Source organism: Mobula hypostoma, chromosome 1 (genome assembly GCF_963921235.1).
Source record: "Mobula hypostoma chromosome 1, sMobHyp1.1, whole genome shotgun sequence".
Classification (NCBI taxonomy): Eukaryota; Metazoa; Chordata; class Chondrichthyes; order Myliobatiformes; family Myliobatidae; genus Mobula; species Mobula hypostoma.
The window spans coordinates 134,813,894-134,827,505 of record NC_086097.1 but is presented as its reverse complement, the minus strand read 5'-3'; the positions used below and the strand labels follow the sequence as shown (position 1 = coordinate 134,827,505).

Genomic DNA, 13,612 nt, shown 5'->3' with positions numbered 1-13,612 from the left:
AGATCAGAGCCTAGTCTCCTCGACTATGTCCATCAAACTCATGAAATAGAGAAAGATTCATAAGAAGCAGACCATACTGAGATTAAAACTCAACAGCCTGCTTGACACTCATGAAAGAGCACTTTTAGGCCTCGTATGGTGAAAACCTCCAGATCCAGAAGATACCAAAGAACTTTGTGGTCTGCTTAAATTAAATCCACTACCCTTAATACCTGCAAAAATATGCTTGGGTACACGTCCAGAAAACATCAGGATTGGTTTAATGATAACTATGTGGAAATAGAAGAACTTATTTCCAAGAAAAGGAAAGCCTTTTGTGCCTGGCAGAATAATGTTGTCAACAAGGCCAAAAGAGAAGCTTGCCCTAGATTCAAGGCAAACGTCCAGCACAGAGAGTGGGAGGTAAAGAGCTTTTGCTGGACTGAGAAAGCCCTGGAAATCCAGTGACTGCCAGACTGTGGTGACATGAAGTCTTCTTTAGTGGCACCAAAGCAGCCTATGGTCCAGGTTACAGCAAATTCAACCCCTTGAGTTCAAAGAACTGGAAGAACTTGTTAAAGGATTGGAAAGACATCAATGATTGATGGAGAGTGCACTTTCAAGAACTTCTTTACCATGACAGCTCTGCTGAACTGGAGGTTACTAACCAAATTCTCCAGAGACCTGTGAGAAAAATCATGGGGGAGCCTCCTAGTACGAAAGAGGTTCATGATGCCATCAGGAGTCTGAAAAGCAACATAGCTGCTGGTTCTGACAGGATCCCAGCAGAGTTCCTCAAGGAAGGTGGACCAGCACATCTACACCGCATACACGTTCTCCTGACGCTCTAGGAAAAGGAACTAATCTCAGGCTCAGGGATGCTCTAATAGAGACCATATTCAAGAAGGAAGTCAAGGCTGATTGTGGCAATTGCAGAGGCATCTCCCTCCTGTCAACAGCAGGCAGGGTGCTTGTATGTATCTTTGTCAACCCTTCCGCATTCTCTGAATCACAGTTTTCTTTCCATCATGTAGCAGTACCACAGCAATGACCTTCATAGCACACCAATTACAGGAAAAATGCATTGAACAAAGGTACTTGGCTTTGGTAGATTTGACAAAGACATTTGATACAGTAGACTGCCAAACTTCGGTGTATGCTATTAAGACATGGCTGTCCTCACCAGTAGTTACAAATTCTGAGGCTACCCTGTGATGGTATGTCAGCCACAGTACTCAGCATAGCAGTGCTGAATCAGAGCTCTTCATTGTTAAGACAGGAGTTAAATGGGGCTGCATCATTGTCCCTTCCCTATTTGCCATCTTTATTGCTGCCATCCTTCATCTCATTGGCCAAGACCTGCCACACAGAATCCCAATCGTGTATAGAATAAACACAAGCTTTTCGATCTCAACTGGTGCACGACCAAGAACAAGGCCAGCACCACTGCCATCATGGAGTTTTGGTTTATGGATGATAACCATTGCAGCACACTCTGAAGACCTCTAATGTATCCTGAATGCCTTTGCTAAGGCATATAGGGTCCTGGGTCTTGGCTTGAATATAGACACAGGTCATATGTCAGCCGTGACCCAACCAGCCTTCCGTAAAAGCTGACGATATCATCCTTGAAAATATAGACCACTTTCCCTATCTTGGGGATTCTCTCCTCAAAGCCAGATATGAAGTCTGACATCAGCTAACACCCAAGTAGTGCGAGTGGAATCTATTCAAGGTTACGGAAAAGTCTTTGAAGACCGCGATCTACAGGTGCAAACAAAACTTTTGATTTGTAGTTCCTGCTTACTGTATGGATCACCTGTCATAGGCATCTGAAAGCCCTGGAACCATAACACCGAAGATCCCAAGGAAAGATTTTGAAGATTAGCCGGAAGGGCAGCTGCATTAACACCAGTGTACTAGAGAAGGCCAACATGAAAAGCATCTCCACCATGATAAAACAATACCAACTCTGATGGATAGGTCATGTTATCCAGACACATTACTCACGTCTCACAAACAGATCCTTTACTTCCAGTTGTAGGAAGTTGAGTGAGCCCCTGGTGGGCAAAAAAAAATATGCTTCAAAGATAACATCAAAATCAGCTTGATGAAATTCACCATGACATCTAAAAACTGGGAAGATACTTTTTAGAGATACAGCACGGAATAGGCCCTTGTGACCCAATGTGCCACACCACCCAATAATCCACCTATTCAATTCTAGTCTGGTCATGGGACAATTTAGCATGCCAAATTAACCCACTAACCAGTACGTCTTTGAACTGTGGGAGGAAACGGAAAAACATGGAGGAAACCCTCGCACTCATGGGAAGGATATACAAACTACTTCCAGGCGGCACTGGAATTGAACTCTGAACTCTGATACCCCAAGCTGTAAGAGTGTTGTGCTAAAAGCTGTGCTGCACCTGGAGGAAATCTGTTCAAAAGGGAACTGTGCTACAAGAGACCAAGCTGCAGCTGTGAAAGGGGAAACTGAACAACCAGAATACCCAGCCACTCACCACAGCCACCACTTGTGCTTCCCCACACTGCAGTGGAATAATTGGAGCCTGTATTGGCCTCTACAACTACGTGAGGACCCACCAATAAACCACTCTTTAGAGAACATCATACTGGACTCGAGTGATCACACTGCTGTTATTTCTCAAAACTCATGCTTGTATAAAGTTAATCCTATCACATTGAATAACTCTGTTCGTAACCTGACAAACAATGGGAGATTTTTACCAATAGTAATCCAAATGTATACCTGCCATTTTTTGTGTGTACTTCAGATTCACTTATTTTACATTTATTTATTTATCATTCATACATCGAAACATAGTGAAATGTATCATTTGCATTAATGACCAACATAATGTGAGGATGTTCTGGGACAGCCCACAAGTGTCAGCACACATTCCCACCATGTTCAGCAAAACAACACAAGCAACAACAACACATTATAAATGCAACAAAATAACAGCAAATAAGCCCCTTTTCTCTCTGTGTGTCTCTCACTCACTCTCTCACCCACATATTATGGGGCTTCGAGCTCTGGTTGCAGATGGACCCCCAACCCCAGGACTCACCAACGAGAGGGTGGGGATTTCCTGGCCCTCACTCCTCCTGCTGATGTGGACCTCCAATCCTGGGACTCCCCAACATGCAAGTTTCTCCACCCTCGTCCATTGAGCCTGTCAACTTTGGTCATTGACCACGTGGGTCGCGGTTCTCTATCTCAGTGCCTTCTGACCTGACATCTGTTCACAGGGATCACTGGCCGTCTACCATGGAGTGCAGACTCCAGGTTCTGCCTTTGACTCTTCATTTATTGATCCTACTTCTAACTCCCCACATCTCTGTCCTCTAATTCTCCACAGTGCCCCTAAAATCATCCCTATGAACTTAAAATAAGAAGCAAGTTTGAGCCACATCCTTAAATGAACATTGCAGCTTGACATTCTCTTCACCATTAAACAAAAGACAGGAAACTCAATAACCCTTTCAACCTAGTATGAGCCAATAATTTAAGCTGTGGTGTTGTGCTGAGAGCATGCATGAGAAAGAGATAGTGGGATACCCCTAATGTTGAAATATTGATCAATACTGGGATCATGTGCTGAAAACTTAAACCCAAAGTTATATGTAAATTGTTGGTAAGGGTCAGTTGAAATACTTAGGCAACATTATTGGTTCTAGAATTACAGACCATTAGGCCTCCGGGTGACCCATGCTACTGTTCTACAATGGTTTTAAATGTTATTACTTGGTACTCGCTTACCTTTGGACAAGTTGCTGCAGATAGAGGATTTAGATGATGCAAATCTGACATTCTTGGATGAGTTAAAGCAGTTCAGTTTGTAAGGATAGCTCAAAATATCAAAAGTGGGGGGCGGGGCACGGAGTTGGAACTGTTGCTTATGGAGTACAGGGCTTGGATTAAGTTTACAGGTCATAATATAATTCTGGTATCTATTTGATGTGGTGGCAGAGTTTAAAACTTGTAAAAGCATTGAAAAACCCCCATTCTAGTTGCCTGCTCCAAATTGTTCATTAATCTTCCATAACAATTTAGACCCTTTGTCCTTATGGAAGTTGGTGCTATAAGTAGATATATTTGCTCTTTTTATCTTGCCTGTGCAGATTCTTAATATACTGTGTTGTCATTGTATCTTGGTATGTGACAAAAATAAACCAATAATGATTATCATTTTTCCACAGCCTTCAGAAACTCTTGCATTCCAGTAGGAAGTTATCTCTGCAAGTCCTCAGCTTTGTACAGTCATTCCAGGTATAAATTAGCTGCTTGCATTCAAATGTTTACAGAGCTGTTTGATATTTTTTAACACGTGTTATTGGGATATAAAGAAGAATTAGACAGAACTCTATTTCCTTTGAGATATGGTTCAAATCCAGACTGAAAATCTACTCTTGGCTATAACAATAACAAATTTTGGATTTGGCAGACTAAATTCAACCATTGAGACACAAGAGACTGCAAATGCTGTAGTCTGGAGCAGCAAACAATCTGCTGGAAAAACTCTGCTGATTGAGTGAGGGGGAAAGTATTCTTCTCGTAGGAGAAAAGGAATTGTTGACATTTGTGGTGATGTAGGATTTTGACCCGAAATGTCAATAATTCTTTTCATTGCACAGATTCTCCTCTACACACTGAGTTTCTCCAGAAGTTTGTTGCTCCAAATTACCACTCGCCAATGTTGGATTCATAGCTGGAATGGCTGTGGGGAGATGATGCATAAGTTTTTAATTGAAATGGGACCCAAAGTATGGAATGGAGTGTGTTGGGAGCTAACAGCGATGCAGCTGGCCTGGGAGTATGACATTAACCAATTGTCTCAGCATTAACATCCAGCACCTCAATGCCTATCAAATCAATTGTTCAGAAGTTCCAAAATTGCCTTGAAACAAGTAATTTGGCCAAACTTAAACATTGTACTGTTTGTGCTCTACACTGGCTGCCTCCTCCCACCATCTGACTATAATCTGTTCCTCCACATGTGTTTTTCCAGCTCCCCCTTAAAAATATGCCCTTGCTGGAGTGAAATATGAATTATTTCTGCCTCTTCTCTCCTCCCACCCCCATCTCCATGGCAAACAAACTCCTGAACCAAACTCGGTGTAAATTTCACAAAAGTCGCAGATGAGGTAGATGAGGAATCAGAATATAATGGGTGTATCTGTGGTGTTGTATTTCTGTGGAATGTTCCACATAACTGCTGTTGTTATGTGTTTAGGAAACCGGTGAATCAGATGGGACAACTTTATTTCCTCAGACATCGTCCATTGATGCGGGAGTTCCTCTTCCAGCCAAGAGCCTGATCTTCAGAGATGGTGTTCTATCTGAATGGGTTAGACGGTCACCCTTACCTGTACATATTGCAAATTTGCACATGGACCAAACTAATTAAACACGTTTCCATAGTTGTACTGTACATCTTAATAAGGAAGTGTCAGACGGTAGTGCTGTTTCTTTCATTTCTTCCATACTTGTTTTTTCCTCTCTCCTTCCTTTTTCTCTTCCCAGCTATTCTGTTTATGTTCTCAGGTCCTTTCTACCTTTCAAACTTTCCCTTCTCTTTTCCTCTCTCTGCCTCTCAATCTACCTCACTGTTCCCATTCTACTGCACTTGTGCTTTCTGCTTCCCCTCTCTTCTTCCTCCCTCTCAGTCCAAAGGGCAGCCAAGTTCTAAATGCTGATCCAAATAGATGTGGTTATTTAGCACCTTAATAATGTTTTAAAAGTAAACTATGGCTCTTAATGATTTAATTTTCTTGTACAAAATGGTGGAAATATAATTTCTGATAAAACAACCAGATTGGTGTTCAAAGGTCAAAGTAAATTTATTATCAAAGTACATATGTCACCATATACAACCCTGAGATTCATTTTCTAGTGGGCTTACTCAATAAATCCAATAACCATAATAGAACCAATGAAAGATTGCAGCAACTGGGCATACACCCATGTGCAAAAGACAATAAACTGAGCAAGTACAAAAAGAAAGTGGGAAACAAAAAGAAATAATAAATAAGCAATGAATATCAAGAACATGAGATGAAAGGTCCTTGAAAGTGAGTCCATGGGTTGTCGGAGCAATTCAGTGATGGGGCAAGTGAAGTTATCTCCTTTGGTTCAAGAACCTGATGTTTGAGGAGTAATAACTTCCTGAATTTGATGGTAGTGAGTCCTGAGGCTCCTGTACCACCACCTTGATGGTGTCAGCGAGAAGAGAGTATGACCTTGGTGGGAGTCCCTCATGATGGACGCTGCTTTTCTGTGACACCACTCCGTGTAGATGTGCTCAATGGTGTGGAGCACCTTACCCGTGATGGTCTTGGCCATATCCACTATTTTTTGTAGGGATTTCCATTCAAGGGCACTGGTTTTTCCATACCAGGCTGTGATACAGCCAGTCAATACACACTCCACCACACATCTGTAGAAGTTTGTCAAAGTTTTTGATGCCATGCTGAACCTTTGCAAACTTCTAAGGAAATAGGGGCACTGTCATAGTTCTTCATAATTGCTCTAAAGTGCTGGGCCCAGGACAGGTCCTCTGAAATGATAATACCAAGGAATTTAAAGTTGCTGACCCACTCCACCTCTGATCCTCCAATGAGGTCAGGCTCATTGAAGTCAATCATGAGCTCCTTAGACTTCAAATCACAAACAGAAAATCTGTAGATGCTGAAAATGTGAGCAACACACACAAGTGCTGGAGTAACTCAGCAGGCCAAGCAGCATCTATAGAAAAAAGTACAGTTGACATTTTGGGCCAAAACGTCAACTGTACCTTTTGCCATAGTTGCTGCCTGGCCTGCTGAGTTCCTCCAGCATGTGTGTGTAGCTTCTTGGTCTTGCTGACAATGAGTAAGAGTTTGTTGTGGCACCATTCGGCCAGATTTTCAATATCCCTCCTGTATGCTGATTCCTCTCCACCATAGATTTGGCCTACAACAGTGGTGTCATCAGCAAACTTAAATATGGCCTTGGGGCTGTGCATCTGTACTGATGGTGATTGTGGAGGAGATGTTGCCAATCTGAGATTGCTGTCTGCAAGTGAAGTTGAGGATCCAGTTGCACAAGGAGGTTTTGAGACCAAGGTCTTGAAGCTTACTGATTAGTTTTGAGGGGATGATAGTCATAGTCATACTTTATTGATCCCGGGGGAAATTGGTTTTTGTTACAGTTGCACCATAAATAATAAATAGTAATAGAACCATAAATAGTTAAATATTATATGTAAGTTATACCAGTAAATTATGAAATAAGTCCAGGACCAGCCTATTGGCTCAGGGTGTCTGACCCTCCAAGGGAGGAGTTGTAAAGTTTGATGGCCACAGGCAGGAATGACTCTGTGACGCTCTGTGCTGCATCTCGGTGGAATGAATACCGAGCTGTAGTTGATAAAAAGCATCCTGATTTGTGCATCCTGGCTGTTCAGATGTTGCAGGGTTGAGTGAAGAGCCAGTGAAATGGCATCTGCTGTGGACCTTTTGTGCCAGTAGGCAAAATGGAATGGATTACTTGGCATTTCCACTTGAAACTGTTTGGAAAAATACATACAGCCTTTTCTTTCAACCGGTGTTTGCAACTGCAAGTTATGGGAGCTAACAGTGATTGTATGGCACAGAGCAGCTCCAGACAATGGTGATCACAATCTCACTTCCACTGATATAGTCAAATAGAGAATTGAATTTCTTGTTTTACTGTGACCCAGTGGACTGTCTGGATCGACATTTAATCACCCAGTTGAGGGCCCATCTGGCTGGGAACTTACTGTAGATGTTGGCCATTGTAGTAATATATTCCCTTTGGCCGTATATGAAATGGTGATACAGAATTTAAGTTTTTTGTGCTCTATACTGCTGATTGGAAGGTGCTTGTTAGCACACCTCAAATCCATAATCCTGCTGAAGACTTCATGCACCAGTTTAATTTTTTTGCTCTGATGTTTGAGATTGAGATCCTTGTATTAAATATCCATGACGAAGATTGGTCCCCAACAATGCCAAGCTACAAAATGTCACTGAAAACCAGAAATTCTTTTCTGTTTTCAGGAAGTTTAATTAAGAAAGGATGGTAGGTTTGATTTGGTTTGCAGGTTTTGCAACAGGTATTTTTGTTTACTGATCCTGAAACCAATATCAAATCCTGCAGTGAAATCAATGGCAAAGTTTCAACTAAATTGAATATACTTTATAACATTTCTATCTAATGCAAGTCTTCTCTTTTTGGCATAAACAGTAAATGTTGCGTTTTCAATCATCAACTTATGATGCCTTCAACGTCAGTACAGTTGAATTATCTATGTATTTCTGACACCAAATGGGGCCATTTGGGCCATTGAGTCTATGCCACCTCTAAGTGCCCTTCCTGCTTAATAATTTTTGAGTATTTTTAATATCCACTCATGAAACTGATCGACACTTGTCTTAAATTTAGCAGAAGTTGTTTGATTTTTGAAAACTAGAAATGGTTTAGGATAACAACATACATCAAAGTTGCTGGTGAACGCAGCAGGCCAAGCAGCATCTATAGGAAGAGGCGCAGTCGACGTTTCAGGCCGAGACCCTTCGTCAGGACTAACTGATGGTTTAGGATATAGGGTAGCCAATAAAGGCATTCCACAAAACTTGACTTGCACACAAGGGATCCTTTCTTTGTTAAACCCTATTGCAAAGCAGTTTATCCATGGTCAGTTTGACCTGCTACTTAAAGTTAATTTCATTCTTTTTCATGTATCTGTTCCAAATCATTGGAAAATCAATTATCCAAATGGCCAATTCGCTCTGTCTCAGTTACAACAAATGGCAACTACACCAGCACATTTGCCTTGGCACCATCTTTCCCCACTTTTTGGGGACCAGCCATGTTGTGCACAAGATTCTGGATGCTGTCGTATTAGTAACAAACCTATTAATCCTCTTATTCACTTTGTGTTCTTGGCTTTTGTAGTTCATCTGCTATTTAAATAGTACCAGTCATTGTAACTTCACAAGTCGCCTTGATATTATTTTTATTCCATTCAGCCTGTGGGTGCCCAATCATCTTAGCAATAAGAGAAATATGAGAAACTATGAAAATGTACATATTAATGTAGACATCAAGTGTGTGTGTGTCTTCATTGACTGTAATGATCTGTAATGGCAGGCAATGATCATGTATCTTTCTTACTTTTCTGTATACCTATCTTGTTTTGCAAAAGAAAAAGTTAAATTCTTGTTGTCATGTACATTCCAAGTACTTCAGTTGGAAGTGTTTTGAATGGTGAGGCTGTTGATTCACGGCGAAGAAGAGTGCTTTTGGAGGTTGGGGCGCCATGGTAGCATAGTGGTTAGTGCCACGGTATTACAGCTCGGAGTTCAATTCTGACATCATCTATAAAGCGTCATGGAAAATGTGGGTTTTCTCCGGTTTCTGCCTATGGTCTAAAGAAGTGCCAGTTAGTAGGTTAATTGGTTATTGTATCTACTTCCCTCGCAGTGCGTTGCATACAGGAAGTTAAACACCACCTCAAAAATAATCACCCAAGCCAGAAGCTTCTTCAGGGTTTTTAATAAAGAAAACTTTGTGAAACTGCAGAAAATTAAGATTCAGTACCGAATCGTTGCACACCTGAATATACTAATATTATCGATTATTCTCATTATCAGTATTGAGCAAGGTAATACACACCAAGAACATTCTATAGTTATGCTGTGGACTAGAGCAAACTTGTGGTGCAAAAATAGTTTAATAGCAATGAATGATAAACATAATACTACCTTCAAAGTACATCTACTAAATGTTTAGCAATATTAAGAAAGCTTAAGACTCACAAATATTACTGTTTCAAGGGCAAATAAAGAATGGATGGCGATGGATTCTTTCTACCATGTTTGCTCCAAGTCAAAATCCTAATTATCCCGCACGGGAAATTGATGTTTTTAAAAAAAGTTAACAGACTGGAAGTGAAGTTCGTACATAATGAACTGCATACAAAATGAACAGCATCTCTAGAGGCAGACCATTGTAAATCATCCAATGATTAGTTGGGTTAAATCGAGGGTAACTGAATGGTGCAGCTCGAAGGATTGGAAAGGCCTGTTCTCAAAATAAATAAATAAATTCTGATATCTTGGGAGACTATAGCTAATAAATGTTAATGACATTTGATAATCGGCGTAAGTTTCATGTCTGCTGATGCTCCACAAAACTCAACTGTTAAGTATCTTTCATGGTACAAGTTGTGCCTTTTTCCACTTCTCATTGCTTTCAGATCTTCACAGTCACTTAAGCACTGACCAAGAGTGAATCCATTAGTTCAGGTACAAAGGTCTTAAAACCAAATTGCCTTTTTCTGGAATTTATTTCAAAATCATTAATCCTTGAATCAGGTTTGTATCAGAGTCAGATTTATTATCTCTGATGTCATTGATGTGAAATTTGGTGTTCTGAATGATGAGGGGCTTTTGTGATGGATGTCACCCCTTTGAAGCACCTTGAAGATGCCCTTGATGTTGGAACAATTAGGATATGTTAAATTCTGCATTGGTTCCATTCATATTTTGAATCCTTTCTCCTTCAAGCTCTTAGGAATCCCTATTGGGGGTGCTTTGTGATGGGAATGGTGAATGTTTATCTGATGGTGTTTCCTTGGACCTCGCTCAGAAGAACTTTACATTTATGAGAAGGTTTCTCAAATTCTCATAAAATGAAGGCTACATATTTCCTTATATCTAGCACTGGAAATTCCAGCTGTGAGCTGAGGCTGAGGTATCCTATGATGTTTATAGGCATTCCATAAGGCCTGCTGCAAACTTTCAGCAATATAGTAGTTGTTAGGACCTTTTGGCACAGGCTCTTCCATTTTTTTCACAGTAACAGGTCGAGGTTAATTATCTCCTGAAATTTGTCCTGACATCTGATTGGATCAAGTCTTTCTTAACATCACTTTTTGAAAAATCCATCTTTTAAATATAAGACCATGTCCCAAAGCTATAAAATATGAAATAAACCTTTTATTTTCCTTTTAATGTACTGTAAACTTAGGTGAAATCTTCCTGTAAGTTTTATAAATTCTAAGCAATGCTACAGTTGTTTGTGTAATCAGTCCTTGTAATTTATAAACCATAATCAAATTGTGTTTATTTTCAGTTGTTTTTAATTGTAGTTTTCAGTTTAAATTTGAACATCTATTATATGCTACATAATAGTCACTTAACACATGCCAGGGAGATGAGGATAATACAGATGCAGCTTCAATAATGAATGGGGGTGGCAGTGAGAATAAAGATATAGCATAGTGACGAGTTAGAAAGTTGGCACTACAGAAACAATTGGGAATAGCAAGACTTAAATCCACAGTTGATAATCCAGATTGTTTGACTGCATAGAAATGGAATTAGGCCATCCAGTTCCTCATTTATTTTATTCCCAGCTAATTTACTGGTGAATTGGCTGCCCAAGCATGGATGTCAATGTAATGCCCGGTCAGGCTGAACCCTGTATTGTATAGAGACTAGTGTTGACTCCAGTTCAATCCTGTGTGGGTGAAGCCTTAAACTGAAGCTCCGTCTTCTTCAATCATTCAGTGGTTCTGTTGGAAGAGCTGGGGAATGACAACTGGTGTTTTGGGAAATACTTATCTGTCAAGGTCACAAAAAAAATTGGAATTACGAAATATTATTGGTGGGAGCTTCCTGTGTTGAATTTAACTAGTGCACCACAAGAGTCACTGCTTCAAGTTTCATTGGTTCATCCTGAATATTTTTTGAAAGGCACTACAGCATTGTAAAAGTTTATAAAGAGTTATCTCCCAGTGACTATTATTTGTGGGAGCTAAGAGACACATGGGAACAAAATTTGACATCTTAAAACTTTGTGGCACGTGAGTAAAAGATTGGTCGAAGTCATTAGTTTTAAGGAAGGCTCTGGCAGAGGCTGAGACAAGGGAAGTTCCAGAGCTTACTGGCACCTGCATTGGAGCGTGCCCAAAAGGCTAGTTTTGGTGACCTTGGGAAGTTGTCTGCATATTTCTATCCACAAAAATGCAAATCTCCAGATAATACTGTGAAAGATTACAACAGTGGGTGAATTCTGAGGCAATTTAAACTTGCGGCAACATTTTCAGTCTTATCACATCAGAAAGTAATTAGTGATGTATTACTGTGGGTCTAGTGTTGTAAACAAGTCAGGCTGGGTGGGGGAGGACAGACACTGCTCTCTCCAATTTGTGAACAACAATATTTTACAACAATCCGATTAGTAATGGTGACCACAAAACTGATACCAAGTTTTTATTTCAAAGCATGGTTAATTCAATTTTAATTCCTCTTCCATGGTTGGATTTTAATTTGGATGTAAATATCTTCAAACACATGCTTCAAGAGCACTTAGCTAGACACCTGCATTACTGAGTCAATAATGTGACTGCTCTACAACTGTAAAAGAGTGTGATCATTTATATATCATAGGTCAATTGGACACAATGAGCAGGGAAGGGGATAGGATTTGAGGAAATGAAAGCACATTAGCTCACAATCATAAACACAAGATTCTGCAGGTCAGGCAGCTTCTATGGAGAGAAGCGGTTAATGTTTCATACGAAGACCCTTTGTCAGAACCAGTGCTGTTATTTAGCAGGAAGAATTAAACGAGAATATTAGCAATCATTGGGATGCAGCATCTCAAAGGAAGTTAAGTATAATTTTGACCCACATTCAATGTGCAGTAAGAGTTTGCAGGTAATTGTGCTCTGCACCTTTCACACAGCAAAAAAAAAGTGTGCCCCTTGACGACCTTTTCCAATTTACAGTGAAATCCAGTGCCACCAAATGGAACTGGAAGTAACCTCATTTTAATTATATTTCTGCCTATTTAAGGTGCAGTTTTCAAAATAAGTACTGAGCCAAATATGTCTTTGTTCAGCACAGATGGTGATGGAATGTATCATACTAGAGTATAAATCTGAATCACTCAAGTATATAGTTGTATTATTATATTTCTGAATAAGAAGATTTTGAGTCCTACTCCAGAGACTTGGAAGACAAAGTTCTTGAATGACATTTCATTGCTGTACTGAGGGACTACTACAGTGTTGGTGAAAGCACAGCCCTGATTGTCCTCAATGGTAGGTATAAAAGAGCAAAGAATTTTTCCTGCACCCTGTGGGATTTTGCTGTGTACAAATACTGACTATAAAGGACAGCAATAGTTACTCTTCAAAAATAGTTTATTGGTTGTAAAGGTCTTTGGAACATCCTGAATTAGAGGTAACATGGGCTACTAGAAACCAGTTCTTTCCCTGTCTTTGCAAACCTTTTCATGGCTGTGCCCGCAGCCCTTTTAATACAAAACCTTCCTCTGGTTAATTTTTTTGGCAATGTTCTGACTATTATAACACTACTTGGTGTAAAAGTTTGAGCACTTAGATGTGGGCCAACAATGAGTCATTTTGTCTTTGAGAATTGGAGATTAGAAAACAAGGACTTCCAAATGTAGTGGAGAAAGCCAGATCTGTAGGGAACAGTGAGATACTAATAATTCAGCTTGATATATTCTGCTAAAAGTTTAGCTTGTGATCATGGCAAGTCTGTTCATTGTATTCATTTGAGTACATTG

General features: G+C 40.1%; 1 protein-coding gene across 4 annotated transcripts in view; it reads left to right on the top strand.

The window, feature by feature from the left end:
• fam91a1 (family with sequence similarity 91 member A1) overlaps positions 1 to 11,135 on the top strand; it is a 77,100-nt gene extending 65,965 nt beyond the window's left edge. For all 4 annotated transcript variants that reach the window (XM_063056083.1, XM_063056072.1, XM_063056063.1 and 1 more), the window contains exons 23-24: positions 4,207 to 4,276; positions 5,241 to 11,135. In XM_063056083.1, coding sequence (XP_062912153.1) covers positions 4,207 to 4,276; positions 5,241 to 5,414 — 244 coding nt within the window. In that variant the 3' untranslated portion in view covers positions 5,415 to 11,135. The remainder of the gene's footprint in view (positions 1 to 4,206; positions 4,277 to 5,240) is intronic.
• The last annotated feature ends 2,477 nt before the right edge of the window (positions 11,136 to 13,612 follow it).